The sequence below is a fragment of the Equus przewalskii genome, chromosome 21 (genome assembly GCF_037783145.1).
Source record: "Equus przewalskii isolate Varuska chromosome 21, EquPr2, whole genome shotgun sequence".
Taxonomy (NCBI): domain Eukaryota; kingdom Metazoa; phylum Chordata; class Mammalia; order Perissodactyla; family Equidae; genus Equus; species Equus przewalskii.
In genome coordinates this window covers 10169628-10187143 of record NC_091851.1, presented here as the reverse complement: position 1 = coordinate 10187143, position 17516 = coordinate 10169628, and the positions used below count along the sequence as shown (strand labels likewise).

The following is a 17516-nucleotide window of genomic DNA, read 5'->3' as shown; positions in this document are numbered from 1 at the left end:
TAGATTATATCATTAGGATAAAACACATATTTTAACGCCTAAACTCCTGCCCTAAACATCTTCACGTCATAGTAAACTTCCAAAAAGAAAATCCTATGAAAATGATGTGTCCTTATTTAAAGAACTTATGGATATAATTTTTTTGACCTTGTGAGGCTGATCCTTATTAGGAGGCATTATTGCACAGTGGTTAAACACATGGATTCTAGAACCATATTTCCAGAGTTCAAATCTCAGGTCTGTCAGTTGTAAGACCTTGGGCAAGTTGGTTGCTTAATCTCCTTGTGCCTCAGTTTCTTTAAGTTACTTTAATAGAGTGGTTATAATGATTCAAAGTGTTAATATAGGGAGATGGGCCATATGAAATAGATGGTAAAAATTTGACCATATTGTTTTGGAAAAGAGGGTGGAGTTAGGATGTATACAGATGGAACCATTGTTCTTATTTAAAGATATGATGCTGAGCACCCCTCCTTTCTTGTGTACACACATTTCTCCCTATTCCAGCATATCCATTTGTTCTCAAATTTTGTTTCTTTCAGTTGTTGTAGGTGTTAGACTGGAAGACCCTCTCTCCTAGGTTAACTCATAGTAGCTGTTATGCTGGGGGTTTGTGACTTCATTTTTATGCTGAATCTTCTTCAAAGCCCCCTCTCTGCCCCACCCCTCTTCCTTCCCATATCAGTTAGCTTTGCTGTGCAACAAACCCTTACAAAATTTAGTGACTTAAAACTTTTTTTTTTTTGAGGAAGATTAGCCCTGAGCTAACATCTGCTGCCAATCCTCCTCTTTTTGCTGAGGAAGACTGGCCCTGAGCTAACATCCATGCCCATCCTCCTCTACTTTATATGTGGGACGCCCACCCCAGCATGGCTAGCCAAGCAGTGCCATGTCCGCAGCGGGATCTGAACTGGCGAACCCTGGGCTGCCGAAGCAGAACGTGCAAACTTAACCACTGTGCCACCAGGCTGTCCCCAAAACATTCTTTAAAAATTATAGTCATTAGTCTCTGGTTAACCAGGAGGTTCTATAGTCAGCTGGTAGGTTGTCTGAAGGTAGCTCTTTCTAGATAGTCTCTCACATGTCTGGTTGGCGTTTGTCAGGCTAGTTGGTCTAGTGAGCCTCAGCTGGGATGGGTTGTCTCTTCTCCAAGTGGCCTCTTATTCTCCAGTAGGCTAGCCTGGGCTTTGTCACTTGTTGGTCTTAGCATAACAGAGGGCAAAGCAATGTACAAGCACTTGTTAAGCCTCTGCTTGGCTCACTTTTGTTGATGTCCCATTAGTCAAAGCAAATCACATGGAAAAGTTCAGGGTCATTGTAGAAGAGTACTATATAGGGCATAGACCCAGGTAAGTGTGATTCTTTGGGAGTCTTTTTGGCCCAATTTACAAAGCACATTCTGCATTACTGAGTTTTTACCACATTCCAGATCCCAATATAAGTTTTGATTACAGTTTTATTGTTTGGCATGCAAATAGTTGTTTTGATTTGATGGAAACTGGCTCCATACCTTTTTTATGCCACTTCAGTAACTTTTTTCTATTTCTAATAGATTTCTAATAGATACCTTGGAGTTATAGACGTTAATCTTTTGAAGCTCTTCTGCAGAAATCTAAGAACTAAATGCCTGTGGGAGACAGGCAGTTAACATAACTGAGTGAGGCCAGCCTGGATCAAGTATAACAAATATACTCTGTTGTAAATTAGAAAGCAAAGGATGCCCTGTCCAAAGGGCAGAGCCTCTACTCACATGTCATGTGAGGATGTGGGCCCAGTATTTCTAGATCTGATTTTTCAAGAGAAGTGGGAAATCTAAGTTTTAATGTGAAATCTTCTGATTTTGAATACTAAAATTTAATTAAAAATTAAAAGTGCAACTTAGAAAGCAACAACAATAATAACGCTGTTCAAGCTGAAGAAAATCTTACCTTTGGGCTGAATTCAAGCAACAGCTGTCGGTTTGTGACTTCTTTAATGGATCCCAAACAGCCACCATCTCAGGCCTTCCACCATCTGGTTCAACCTGAATAGTTCCAGTGTTATCTGCCACTACTCCCCAGTTTCTGGTGCTCTCTGTATTCTCGTTATGGACGAATCCTTACTTTTCCTCAACACATACTCTATTTTCTGCCTCTGTGATTTTGGAATGTCCTTCCCCTTGTCACCCTCATTCCACCCTTCAGCCCTCTGGTACTCTTACTGATCCTTTAAAACTGAGCTTGGAAGTCTTTACTTTCATAAAACTTTATTGAATGTTATTTCTCTCTGTCTGAATCCCGAAGCACTGTGAGTCTTTCTCGTGGCATTTATAATATTCTTCCTTGTATTGAAGTGATGTGTGTATGATATATTATCATTATGCTAGAATGTGGAGTTCATATCTTGGCTGGACTTTGTATTTTCCGCATTACTTATCATGGCTATCGTGCCTGGAATTCCTGCCTCCCTGCTTAGGTGAGATCTCACTCAAATATGAGAGTTTTCCTTGACTGTCCCTGGCAGCGTTACTTTGAAGTCCCAGGGCTGAAAAGAAAGGGAATCTTGCTGAGATTTTAATTCACGGAAGCTCTGTGGAAGTTGGAGCTAGGAAGAGAGGCAGGGGGATTGAGTCTCAGGCCAATTAAAGAAGTGAGCTGTTAAACTGGAGGGGCAAAACAGGCAGGAATCTGGAATAATGGTGTGATGATTATTAGCCAGGCATGGTCAGATGGCAGATGGTGGTGTGCAGATCAACAGGCTGGCTGCTTTCAAGATAGAATCTCAGAAACACAGCCTGCATCCCTGGGGTTCCTCTAGTTTTCAGGTTGTATATCCTTAAAGCCTCTTAATGAATCCAAAATTATTTTTCTGATCATCTTGATTATAAATTTAATTTAATTTTAACATTAATTTCTATAGATATTTGCTTGATCTTTGTCTTTTTTGCTTTTGTGGCATAACTTCCTACTAACTTTTTTGTTTTACCTTTAGGGAACTTTAATTTGAATTTGTATGCATATGGCTGGATTAAAACCAAACTGACTTTTGCAGCATCCTTAGAATGGAAGAGGTCTCCTGGCAGCAGGCCCCTTATTGTATGACTACCAGCCAACTCATTGGTGCCCTTGGTGGCTTTTCTGTATCATGCCCGAGTGCTAAAATACAGAGGAAATTAATATGCAGTAACATAAAAATTTGGAATATTCTTAGGCATGTCGTACGAATATCCCCCAGCATCTTAGTCTTCCAGGTGTAGGTGAGAGGACCCATTGATTGTCCCTTAGCTGGTTATCAAGTGGCCTTTAAGTATTTTGGCATTTCCAGAGGGAAAGTGATGAGAGAGTTTTGTTCAATATATTTTAAAAGTTTGAAATGTAAAATATAATTATGATTTTTATGAAAATTCTGTTATATTTTTAATAATTATTAGAGTCTTAAAAGTTATGCTTTTAAAATAAGGAAAATTTTGGTCACTTTATCTTAATTAAGATTCAGTTAACAAAGTTTATTTCTCTTAGTGTAGCTTAATTTCGTTACTGAGTTAATGTATATTTGATTGTTTGCTTTTCTTGTTACTAAGTATTGCATTATATACCTATCTCAGAAAGTGGATAAGTATCTCTAAAATGGTTTATTGATACCTAAAAAAGAGGTGAAATAATAACATAAATGCCAGAACTCAGGGGCCGGCTCGGTGGTGCAGTGGTTAAGTTCATATGCTCCGCTTCTCAGCGGCCCGGGGCTTGCCGGTTCGGATCCCGGGTGTGGACATGGCACCGCTTGGCACGCCATGCTGTGGTAGGTGTCCCACATATAAAGTAGAGGAAGATGGGCACGGATGTTAGCTCAGGGCCGATCTTCCTCAGCAAAAAGAGGAGGACTGGCAGTAGTTAGCTCAGGGCTAATCTTCCTCAAAAAAAAAAACAACAAAAAAAATGCCAGAACTCAGAATAAGGTCATAAATGAATAGTATATGAAGTTCCTGTGCAAACAGTGTATTTGTTGGTACAAATGAATCTACAAGTTTGAGATTTTACATAAACAAGAAAGAGAAAATACAAATAGAAGATACATGACTAATGTCTGCAAATTTAATTTTATTATGTAGCCCTCTAGTCCCTGGTGTGTTGTATGTTATGAAACTGTCAAGTAGTAGCAGAAAACCACTGAGGCCTTTGTATTATTTTCAAAGTATGGTAACAACTCTGGTAAACCAATTTCATTTTTTTTCCCTAGAACAAAAGCAAATGATGCTTTTTTGGGGGGTGAAGTTGCTGCATTTTGCAACTGAAAGTGGACACAGGACCTAGATAACAGACGTCTGATTCAGAATTGGACTCTGAAATAAAAATAGCTAAACGTGAGCCTATTGCTTGTTGGTTAAGATCATGGTCTGCCTGGGTTCAAATGCCAGGTTTGCACTTACCAGCTATGTCTACTTGGTCAAACCACTCATTTCTGTATGCCTCAGCTTCTTTATCTACATAGAGGCAATAGTAGTAATATATACTACATAGATTTGTTATGAGGATTCTAGGGGCTAATATTTATAAGCATTAGAATGGCACCTGGCGCATAGTAAATGCTATACAAGTATTAGTTAAATAAATAAATTAGAGCTAAATAAAAATGTCTATTTAGAGGGAAATGTTTTTATCTGGATAAGATTATGACTCATACAAATATAAAATGAACACGTCAACAATTTTGTTTAACTCTGGTTTAAAGGAAAATTTAAAGAACCATGCATATATGGGGAGTAAGGAACTCTGAAATGAATTTACAAATAAATGCAAATTGTCTACAGGACAATATCAGTTGCATTCAAGGGAACTTAATTTATTTGCATTTCCATGGACAAGAACCTTTTGCATTATTATCTGTTTTCTATAATTCACAGAATTGTACAGTAACTCAAGGACAATGAAAGGTAGAGATCACACTGATGGGTAAGCTAGACAGGACACCTGTTAATCTTCTTTTCCTCATATCACAATCTTTCACAATTTTTTCTGACATATCAAACTATTACAAACAGTTACAGAACAGATGCAAAGTTAATAACAAATATTGTCCTCAGAGTAGAAAGTAGAAGGAACAATTTTTTTTCAAATACCACTTTTGAATATTCTTTTGCCATATTGAAAAGTTGTACTGTAAAGAAATATATCTCTAGGAATTGAGAGATGGTATATTCATAAAATTTACTGCTCTGCTATGGAATGCTGGTATGTGACAGATAATTTATAACTGTCTACTTTCTAGTCTTCTCTGTAACATAAAGAGTACTGATAGTTAAAAATTATGATTAATATATGTAAATTAAACTATTGAAAATAATAAGGGTAAAGAGAAACAACTCTGTATGCAAACTTTGCAAGGAATGAAAGATTTTTGTTCTCATTTTTAAGGGAAATAATCATTTTGTCCTGAATCAAGATCACTGGTGGTACCATAATGAGAAAGAGGAAAAATATAGGATGAAACCTGAATGGATATAGAGAAGGTTTGCGCAAGAGGAATTTTATGTGTGATCAAGTTGCCTATGATTGAATGGATTTATTGTGTTTTTTTTTTTTTAATGAGCCCAGTAATGTAGTCATGCAAAATTAGAGTTGGGTTTTCTTTTTGTTATAATGAAGTTTTCTTGGATTATTGATTTGTTCTTGATAAGAGATTGTAAAATATTTTCTTTACCTTTTAAGTAATCTGCCTAGGAAACAGATTCTATGTCATATTAAAATGATTTTCTGTGCTTTATGTTGTCTTTATCCTGTCCATTTATGAGAACCTAAATATTGTTTCATAGTGATCTATGATCCTATTTAATCAAGTGTTCAAACCTTTTGACATTTTTGACAACTTCCCAAAATCAAATCCTAAATGATATCTTGATCTCAAACTGAGATTGATATTCCTCAGAAGGTCCCTGGAAAATCTCAAAGGATTGTTCTTTCACCTTGTAAAAAAAAAATGTTAAAAAATAATTTGGTTTATTTGATATATTAAATTGAATGGGAAATATTGTCAAATAAGGAGTGATGCTTAACTTTCCCTAAGTTGTATTTGTATGGGTATCTATTATTAATATAGATATTTCAGAAATTGTATGAAGTTCATAGAAATTTGCCAGTACCCTTTTTGTCTATGATACGTCCTAGTATAATGTTATCAATTATAATTCTAGTTGTTTAAACATTGTACGTAATAGAAATAACCAAATCCCCTCATTAATTGCATCATTTTTATAATGAACTCTCTTCAGATCCTTTTGGGCATTTTAAGTCTTTTATCATCCACAGATACTTTTTGTTTTACTCTGATTCTTCCCTGAAAGCTGTTGCAATCACCTACGGGTAAGAGAGCTTTGTCTTCAACAAAAAGTGACTGTATCAGAGACCCGTGGAAAGAACTATTACAGGTACTCTGGTGTACGTGCTTCTGAAGGCATTATTTCTTAAATAACTGTGAGACCATACCACTGGACCAACTGAAGATTTCCAGAACTAATGGAGAAGCTGACTGGTTCAGAAAACTGCTAACCCAAGATCAAGCAGAACAAGAATCAATTACATGGGGAAAAAAAAATACTATAAAAAATATTTAATAGAACAGACTAGAGAATTCAGATATAGATCTCAGTATATAAGATTACTTAATATAGTTGTTGGTTTAATAGAGTAATAAAAGTATATATTTTTTTGTTTTAGTAAGGCTGAGGGAAAAAGAATCAATTACATGGGACTGAATGAACTAATGAAGAATGATTATGATTTTCGTGCTTATTGTTTTTGAACCTTGCTTTTTTTAATGTTTTATTTAAGGAACACCTTTTCTCTTTTCTCAAGGTGTCTATAACTCATGACAATTTAGTAGATTAACTTTCGTAAACAGAAATGAAACATTTATCTTTTCTTCCTACCTGATCTCTCCAGAATTCAGAGACTCTATTGAGTATTCTTATTTTCATGTCAATAAAAGTATTTGTATAAGTTTAATAAGAATCTGTCTTCCTTGTAACAGGACATAATTGGAAAAATAGGTTGTATAGACTTTGACTGGAATGTCATATTTGAGAATGACGTGTAGAATCAGATATTATCAGACAGTTTTAAGGAACTAAGGTTGACTTTACAAAGCCCTTTAGGAAAAACTGGTCTGGTAGCTGGTTTACAGGGTTCCTAGCTGTAAAGTTCCTAGCCTTATAGTAAGGAAGGTCACTTCCTGGAAAGCCCAGGAATCTGAAGATATTTAGGGGACCTTGAAAAGAGAGTAATTCACCCAAATCCATAGGTATTACAGGCTAAATCTGGTGGTGAGTTCTTAAGTTGTCTTCCTAGCCTTGAGAGGCTTTTAAAAGTCTGTCTGAGGTAAGTGGTGAATTACCATTCTTGATGCACTTATGTAAATAATCAGGCCAAATCTAATAAGACCAGACTTATTTTGTAAACAAGAATAAAAAAGTGGAGTGACGGTAGAGAGACATTTTATGTCTCATTGGAAAACTATAGTGCACCCTTGTGGGTTATTAAATTGTAGTCCTGTTTGTTGTCTTGCACATTCTGTCAGTTCTTCTAGTTTCCTCCAATATCTGGCTACAGCTCTACAAAATGTTTCCATTTTTTTCCCCCTCCTCCTGATTTGGCATCAGTTGAGAGCTAAAACTGCCGTTTTCCTGAAACCCTGCAAGCTGAAGCTGGATGACCTGATAAAAACTTCAAAGAAATCACCACAACAGATCATGTATAGGCAACCTTTGTGCCTGCTGTTGTATGGGCCATTCAGAAAGTTCACTGGAAGACCTCAACTATCACCAAGGACATTCAAACTGCAAAGCATGCTTCGAGTCCAACATCTAAAAATCTTCTCAACTGTCTGCTGTCTGAACCCAGAAACTGGGTTTATAGTCTGCTCCAAACATTAATCTTTGTTTTTCTTTTTATTTGTAGAAATTTCCCTCATTAAATACCTGACTGCTCATACCACCTTTAGCAAATATCCTCCACTACCAGGTGTCAACTGATAGCTCAGCTAGTCCTTAATGAACAAAAGGCAACCAAATGAGAAATAGACTTACCTTACTTTTCTTGACTAGGCCGGATCCTTGCCAGATCTCCATAGTTCAGTTTTAGAAAGAATCCTTCTAAATCAGTTTAGAAAGAATTCCTCATCCTTGATATCTGATCATTCTAAATATCTGATCAAATTCTGCATCCTCCCTATGCCCCAGGTGATGCCTTTCACCTTGGCTTGCCTTCAGCAAGAATCCTAAGTCTGTTTAACTAGAATCTTCCCCTGCTCCTGATAAACATTCCTTCCACTGATCTTCACTCTGTTTCTTGGCTATAAATCCTCACTTGTCCGTGCTGTATTGGGCAGTGAGCCCAGTTCTATACTGAGGTCTCTTTTCCCCTATTGCAGTAGTTCTTGAATAAAATCTGTTTTTACCCTTTAATTACTGTCTAGCTCTGTGTTTGTTTTTTTTTTTTTTAGCAATATCAATAGTATGCAGTCTGGAAAAACAATTACTATCATGTGCAAACTGACAGATATTCAACTTGCACTTGGATAAATCCAAGGATGTGCAAAATGTGAATAAGTGCTTTGTGTACATATAGAATGTCCATGAGAGAGCAATGCTTTACAATTTTCTGTCCTATTTATTACTGAAAACCCAAGATATGGGAAGTGATACATTGGGATTAGTTCTGATGGCATACAGTTGTGTGAAAAGGAAGGCAGTGCATTTCTATTCAAATAAAAGAAGTGGCCTCTAGTGGTAATGTACATTGTTGTATTTATAGAGAACAGTTGGTGGTCAAAAATATGTAATTTGATTTAGTTTATTGTTGAGGTAAATACTGATAATTATTAATAGTACCAAATTGTAGCTTTTGAGTACATTTATGCATTTTTAATATACCATGTGAGAAATTGGACAGCAAGTAGAAGTCTGGCTATAAGGAAAAAAGATGCTCATCTGAATTTTTAAAATGACAGAGAGAGATTACGATGCTGATAATTCTAATAAGACCATTTTGAGTAACTTACTTGAATGACATGTCACAGTCTAGCTATTCAATATGTTGAATTGCTTGAACCTTTAGGCTCAAAATATCTCATTTTTTAAATTTGCAGATGAGAGTTTAGGACTTCTTTTGAGAAAACTGAACAGTGGTATAAATGGTTTATTATTTATTTTATTTTTTTTTCATTTTTTCTTCTTCTCCCCAAAGCCCCCCAGTACATAGTTGTATATTTTAGTTGTGGGTCCTTCTAGTTGTGGTATGTGGGATGCTGCCTCAGCATGGCTTGATAAGCAGTGCTAGGTCTGCGCCCAGGATCAGGATCTGAACCAGCGAAAACCCTGGGCTGTAGAAGCAGAGTGCATGAACTTCACTCGGCCACAGGCTCAGCCCCTAAATGGTTTAAACTTTGATAGTTTCCAATACCATTCTTTAACAATTTCTTTACTTTTATTTATTTTTTTTGGCGAGGAAGACTGGCCCTGAGCTAACATCTATTGCCAATCATCCTCTTTTTGCTTGAGGAAGATTGTCACTAAGCTAACATCTGTGCCAGTCTTCCTCTATTTTGTATGTGGGATGCCACCTCAGCATGGTCTGATGTGCAGTGTGTAGGTCCATGCCTGGGATCCAAACCTGCAAAGCCTGGGCCGCCAAAGCAGAGTACATGAACTTCACCACTGCACCACATGGCCGGCCCCCAATTTCTTTACTTTTGAAGAAAGAAATACGTGATTTATTGTCAAATATATTTAAAAGTCACAACTAAATGCAGTATTACATACATAGTGCTTCATGAGAAAATGAAGAAATGCGTTTTAGAACTAAATGCAGATAGAGGATGGATTAGGAATCTATTTACTTTGTCTCCCAAATTGAAACAATTAATCTTTCTGCTTTCATTTGTGATATGCTTATGAGTTTAATGTCTGATGGAGTTCTGAAACTCATTGTCAGTGAGAAGTCTTTTTAATTTCTACATTCACAATAATCCAAATATCCAGAATTTTCTGACAAAGCCACCAAATATTATTGCTACCAATCATCTTTAATTGAGAATCAGAACTGTCTAATTTGATAAAAGGAGTAAGAATAGAAACTGATCGGGTGTGGAACTCAAGGTCTTCTGCCTCAAAGTCTTTGTCATTGGGGCCAGGCATGGTAAAAGCACAAACAAAATCCGATCTCTTTCACTGATAGGAAATAATAATAATAAAAAATCTATTGATACCTTATTCAAAATAATATATTTTGAAAATATTTCTTAAGTATTGTAGTATTCTGAATATGGATGCTGAAATAATATATCACCTTTGTGAAACCTTTGTAAAAAAATGTAGTGTTTATTTAGAGCTTATGGTGGAGCAAACTTTATTCTAAGTGTAATGAACTCATGTTAACTGTGAAGGAGTCAGTAATTTACAAACTGAGGCATGGAGAGAATAAATAAGTTATCCAAAGTCACCCAGTTGTTAATTGGCAGAATGAAGATTTGAACAGAGTCAATCTGGTAGTAAAGTCTGTGGTCTTAGGCATTACCTCAAAAAGGAAAACAGTGCTCTAAGATTCCCTGACGTGGTTAGGTCAACTGTAGCGTTTTTTATTTTGAGGCCTTCTAAAGTCTTTCTTTACTCTTTTAACATACTATTTTCTCACATTATTCTCCTCATTATTATTATTATTACTATTACTAACACCAATGAGTATTTTGATTAGAATCCTTTAAGGAGAGAAATGGTTGCAAAGAAGGGGATGCTTTGGAGGCAGACAGAGGGAGGAAAGATCACTTTCATGGCCACAGATCATTTCCTTAGTCTTGGCCAATTTTTTCTTTGGCCTTTCAGGCCCAAAGACAGTTTAAGTGAGTTGTAACCTATCACCTTTAATTCCCCAGATACCTCAAAATTGCATGTTCATTTGAGAATGTCATAGTGAATTAATAGCATTATCTTCCTCCTTGAAAGATTTGCACAGATCATAAACACTTTAAGAAGTTTGAGTATATAAATCAGGTTTTCTAGAGATATATTAAAAAGCTTTTTATGCATAGCAATTTAATGTATTTTTAAACATTGATTTCACACAGCTTTGTTTAATATGTTTTAATATTACTATTTGTTAAAAATAAATGAACATTCAAATTATAGTATTGCTCTAAAACATTTAAAAATATGTTAGGTTTTAGAATGTAGTGTTTTGGCTTCTTTTAAATATACCAGCTTACTCGCTGTTGTGTGCAGGACAGAGCTATTTCTTTTTTACCTAACAACTCCCTCTTGAGTGAAAGGTTGGTACAATTTGATATGAAAGGAACAGTGTCACACATTCAAATATTCTTGATTCATCCCATTCTGAGGGACACCTTGTTACTTAGAGGTAGCAAAGAGCCGAACCTAAATTTTTTTGTTCTGAGTAAATATTTTTTTCAAGGATGCCTTTTAGGTAACTGGAATAAAATAGAAATAAGCTTGTTCACTGAAAAGTTATTTTGTCTTCGTAGTTGTGCATTGTTTTCTTATCTTCTTGTGAAACTAGTGACACATAATTTTACTTTAAAATTGATATTTTCATAATAATAATAAACAACATTGAATTTTTTGTTGACCAATATAACATATCTAAATTTATTGAATATCTGTTATATATGTGATACTGCATTTGTATTGAGGAATACACAGTAAATAGAGAATAAGCCACATCCCTGATACTTACATATTTATTTCTGCTTATCTAATATATCAGAGTGTGAACCATATTGGTTCTTGTGTCAAAATTGTCTTTATTAAATTAATTAAGGATATTACTATTAATGTGTATTCCTTTTTTATTACAGAAGAAGATACTCAGGAAACATCACAGGTCAAGAAAAGTTTGAGTGAAAAAGTTTCTCTCTATAGAGGTGACATCACATTGCTAGAGGTAGATGCTATAGTCAATGCGGGTGAGTACTTGATTTTTTTGTGATGTATTTGTTATATGAGTATTTATTATTTAAAACTATTTTTTCATAGACAGGAATATAAGTATTTTAGAAAAAGATATCCTTCTTGGTATAGAAATGTCTTATATATTTCCCTTTTTGATTAAAAACATTGAGGATTTATTTTATGTATGTGTTGCAATTAATGTGCTAATCCTACATGGTATCCTTGCTAAGTTGAGACTAAAATACTGGATCACTGGAGAAGTGACAGATTGTTGCAAAAAAGTTCTTCAGAAGGAACTTTAGCAGCTATATTATTGTTAATTTCATACTTGAGTTAATAATTGGCCAACCTAAAAATAAATTCATCAAGCTTTTTTGCTTTTTTTGAGTAGGTTGTAAAGAGATGATTGAACTACAGCAGACAAAAGTAAAATATAAAGAAATTATTTATGTGATTTCCAAGCCTCGGTTGTTTGGTTTCAACTTTTCGTGTTCATTATGAACTATTTTAATTATTTTAGTAGTTAATTATTTAAGTAATTTTTGTGTTTGAACATTGGGAAAATAACAGTGTTATTTATAGTTGTCTGTATCACCTATATATTTTATTACATGGCTGTATATCAAGAAAAACATAATGGTTGTGATTCTATAAAAATAAAGGTCAGTAGTAAGAGGATATTTAATGATTTTGATTTGTGTTTTAGTAAAGTTAGGCTCTTTGCAGGTTGAAAGTGTCAAACAAAAACAAATCTGTGTAAGGAGAGGCTTTATTCAAAAAGATTATTACAGTAAGGGGAGGAGGACGATCGCAATAGGAGGAAGATGAGTATTGCAATAGGAAGAATCACTTTGATCATGAGATCTATAAGCATCTCAAAGGTCAGGCAGAAAAGGGCCTTTCTTTTATAGAGAGGAGTAAATAAGCTAGAAAGAATTGGTTGTGAGGGAATGGGATGAGTGTGTGACATGATCCGACTGTTGATCAGGGAATGTTTTTACCTAAAGTTAGCTGATTCTTGGGAGGGGTTATTAAGGAGGGGATGTTCACCTTCCATTGTTCAAGGGTGGGTGAGGTTTGGAGGCTTGGAGGAAAGAGAGAAGCTTGACTAAAGTTTGGTCAAGTCAAGTCAACAGGCATTGACCAACCAGAATAGTCAATGGGGATAAATCAACTAATCATTTATGAGCCAAAGAGTAGGAATTTGGAGAGTCTATGTCTTGGCTTTGTCATAGATTACAAGGAGTCATCTGTGAGTTTTATCCAAGTCATATGGGTAAGAGCGGTTCTTTTGTAGTAAGCTGTTTCCTGGAACAGAAAAGCGTTGGGTGAGGGGGGTAATTTCTTGACAGTCCCTGTTTTCCAGGAGTGCAGAATTCAGGTAAAGTTGTACGTTGTCTCAAGGTTCTCTCCAGTCATGAGTAAATTCACTCAGGATAGTAGGAACATGCCTTGGTAGGTGAACAGAAGGGTCTCATGGAGAACTGGAACATTGTTCAGGGTATAGCATAGTTCTGGCAACCTAGCAGGGAGTCTGGAAGCCCAGTCAGCCTGTACTTCCCTCAGAAATGGCCATGAGTTGTTTTGTACTGTATCTGCTTGCCATAATCGGAGCTCAGTTTTTTACTTTCTCTTCTATCTCTGTACTTCCTTTCTCCTCTACTTCCTCTTTTAAAATGTAAAACTCTTCACGAGAGAGCATCTGTTTGGGTCATTTAATTTCCAACCGACATGAATCACTCCTTTTGAATAGAATTCCATCCTCAGATCACCCATAGACTACAAGTCTCCCTTACATCTAGTCTCTCCGGACTGTTCATTTGTGGCCCTGGGTATCAAGATGCTTTCCTTTGATCTATGGGGCTTCTGGAGAAGACAAGTCCTTGGAAAGGTACTCATGAACTTCTCTCCAATACAGAGGTTTAATTAGATATCACTGTAATTAGTAAGTCATCAATGATTTATTATGCCCTAAATTCTACAAACGTGAACTTTAATTTAAAAAAAATTGAAAGCTCTTTTATTTTATATATATATATATACCACCAGTGTTCTTGTATATTCTTGTAATTTTTAGCCATTGATCCTAGTTCTGTTCTGTGGAGTACAACTAATGACATGTTTTCCTTCTTAAATACCTGAAGACCACTCTCATGAGTTTTCTTTTTCTTATTATTAATATAACATTGAATTTGCCACTTAAGTTAGCCCACATAATAATAGCAGTAGTTAAGATTTTTCTTGGGTTTTGTTGACTGTATACCTGTTTGTTTCCCCCTTAAGGATATAGACTAGTGGATTTTTACTTTTTGTTTCACCTCCCAAAACAGTATCTTGCCCTTATGTTCTTTATTTTTTGTTGTTGTTGTGATTTAGTACTAGGTTTTATTTACAATGTCAAGTCCAATAGCATATTGAACCAGGGGGAGGGAAAACATAAGTTTTGGCTTATTCTAGTTTACACTGGTCAGTGCAGTATTGTTAATGCCATTGAGTTGATTCCAACTCTTAAGTGACCCTGTGTACAGCAGAGCAAAACCCTGCCCAGTCCTTTTGTGCTATCCTCTCACCTTCTGGTGCTTATCAGAAAATGCTCTGCTGTATTCATAGGGTTTTCTTGGCCAGTTTTTTCCAAAGTGGGTGGCCAGGTCCTTCTTCCTAGTCTGTCTTAGTCTGGAAGCTCTGCTGAAACCTGTCCACCGTGGGTAACCCTACTGGTGTTTGAAATACGGGTGGGATAGCTTTCAGCATCACAATAATGTGTAGCCACCACAGTATGACAGCTGACGTATGGGTGATGTGATTCCCTTACCAGGAAGTAAACCAGATTCCCTTATCTTCTTAATAAACACTTGATACTATATATTTGTTAAATTGAACTACATACCATTGAATTTGTAGCACCTTTGACCAGTAGCACGTTAGGCATTGGGGACTTGACACAGTGAACCAGTTTGGCTCTGATTTGAAAAATAATTTATTTGATCAATAAACAAAAATAATTTTGGGGGTAATTTTTATTGAAATAAATAAAATGGTGCTAAATAGGAAACATCCCATCACTATTTTGATTTTTTGTCCTTCCTTGTATGTGTAATTTTTTCATAGCTGCCACATAGTGTACAAGGGTTTGATGAATTAATATGAAGGCAGGCAGCAACTTTCACTCACTCCCAAAAACTGTTTGGCACTGTTAGCTAACCTCTCTGGCTGAGCTAATTGTAATTTGGCCATGTTCTGCATCTTACAAGGACCAGCTCATCAGGAAGTTCCTGGGTAGATGGAAAAAAGATGCCAAATGAACAGTGTAATGACTCTATTTACAGCTTTCTGCTGTGCAGTTTGTTTGACTGTTGTGTAAGGAGAGGAGCAGCTGTTAACCTTTCAGGCGAACAAGGCAATATGGCAGGAAACTCCAGAGCTGCCTCTAGTGAGAGGGAAACAAGAGGCAGTTCCCCCAGTCAAGGTGCCAGAGCAGCCAAGTCATCACTTTCTATCAGACTTCAAAGTTCTCTTTCCATGTCCGTATTAGTACATTGGAACATGTGGTCTTAACTGTCATGAATAAAATGATTTGATTTTTTTTTTTAGTTTTTATTAAGATTATGATAGTTTACAACCTTGTGAAATTTCAGTTGTACATTATTGTTTTTCAGTCATGTTGTAGGTGCATCACTTCACCCTTTGTGCCCACCCCCCACCCCCCACCCCCACTTCCCCTGGTAACCACTAATCTGTTCTCTTTGTCTACATGTTTAACTTTCACATACGAGTGGAGTCATACAGAGATTGTCTTTCTCTATCTGGCTTATTTCACTTAACATAATACCCTCAAAGTCCATCCATGTTGTTGTGAATGGGATGATTTTATCCTTTTTTATGGCTGAGTAGTATTCCATTGTATATATATACCATATCTTCTTTATCCAATCATCAGTTGATGGGCACTTAGGTTGCTTCCACATCTTGGCTATTGTGAATAATGCTGCAATGAACATAGGGGTGCATGGGACTTTTGGAATTGCTGATTTCAAGTTCTTTGGATAGATACCCAGTAATGGGATGGCTGGGTCAAATGGTATTTCTATTTTTAACTGTTTGAGAAATCTCTATACTGTTTTCCATAGTGGCTGCACCAGTTTGCATTCCCACCAGCAGTGTATGAGGGTTCCTTTTTCTCCACATCCTCTCCAACATTTGTCACTTTTTATTTTGGTTATTTTTGCCATTCTAATGGGTATAAGGTGATATCTTAGTGTAGTTTTGATTAGCATTTCCCTGATGATCAGTGATGATGAGCATCTTTTCATGTGTCTATTTGCCATCCTTATATATTCTTTGGAGAAATGTCTGTGCATGTCCCCTGCCCATTTTTTGATTGGGTTGTTTGATTTTTTTGTTGTTGAGTTGTATGAGTTCTTTATATAGTATAGAGATTAACCCTTTGTCGGATATATGACTTGCAAATATTTTTTCCCAATTAGTGGGTTGTTTTTTTGTTTCAATCCTGTTTTCCCTTGCCTTGAAGAAGCTCTTTAGTCTGATGAAGTCCCATTTGTTTATTCTTTCTGTTGTTTCCCTTGTCTGAGAAGACTTGGTGTCCGAAAAGATCCTTTTGATACTGATGTCAAAGAGTGTACTGCATATATTTCCTTCTAGAAGCCTCATGGTTTCAGGTCTTATCTTTAGGTCTTTGATCCATTGTGAGTTTATTTTTGTGAATGGTGAAAAAGAATGGTCAATTTTCATTCTTTTACATGTGGCTGTCCAGTTTTCCCAGCACCATTTGTTGAAGAGACTTTCTTTTCTCCCTTGTAGGCCCTCAGCTCCTTTGTGGAAGATTAGCTGTCCATAAATGTGTGGTTTTGTTTCTGGGCTTTCAATTCTGTTCCATTGATCTGTGGACCTGTTTTTGTACCAGTACCATGCTGTTTGGATTACTGTAGCTTTGTAGTATGTTTTGAAGTCAGGGATTGTGATGCCTCCAGCTTTGTTCTTTTTTCTCAGGATTGCTTTAGCAATTCGGGGTCTTTTGTTGCCCCATGAATTTTAGGATTCTTTGTTCTAAAATGATTTGATATTTTAAATTTTTTCTTAATCAAGTATTTTTCAAACTTCCTTGAATTTATTTAAATGTAACCCAGGATGAGCCTCCTAAATATTATATTCTTCTCTGTAGGAAATAATGTGTATTTGATATATTTTAATAAAACATATTTAGTAGGCATTAGGGTACACAGGGCAGTACACAAGTTTCAGAGTCAGGCAGACACAGGTTCAAATTGAGGTTCTCATACCCAGGGCCATTCTTTTTAAATTTTTATGTCAAAATAGTAATAGGAAATTGCAGAAATAGTGCAAAGATTCCTGTGTACCTTCGCCTTCACCTGTGTAAGCCTCCTCCAATGGTGACATCATATAGCTATGGTGCAGTTAGCAACCAGGAAACTGACATTGCTACATTACTGTTAACTAGAGTATAAACCTATTCAGCTTTCACCATTTTTTAACCTGCATTCGTGTGTGTGTCTGTGTAGTTCTATGTAGTTTTATCCCATGTATAGATTCATGTAACCACTACAAT

At 36.0% G+C, this 17516-nt stretch overlaps 1 protein-coding gene across 8 annotated transcripts in view; it reads left to right on the top strand.

Moving 5' to 3' along the window:
* MACROD2 (mono-ADP ribosylhydrolase 2) overlaps nucleotides 1-17516 on the top strand; it is a 1868269-nt gene that overhangs the window by 61137 nt on the left and 1789616 nt on the right. For all 8 annotated transcript variants that reach the window (XM_070588786.1, XM_070588788.1, XM_070588789.1 and 5 more), the window contains exon 3: nucleotides 11839-11946. In XM_070588786.1, coding sequence (XP_070444887.1) covers nucleotides 11839-11946 — 108 coding nt within the window. The remainder of the gene's footprint in view (nucleotides 1-11838; nucleotides 11947-17516) is intronic.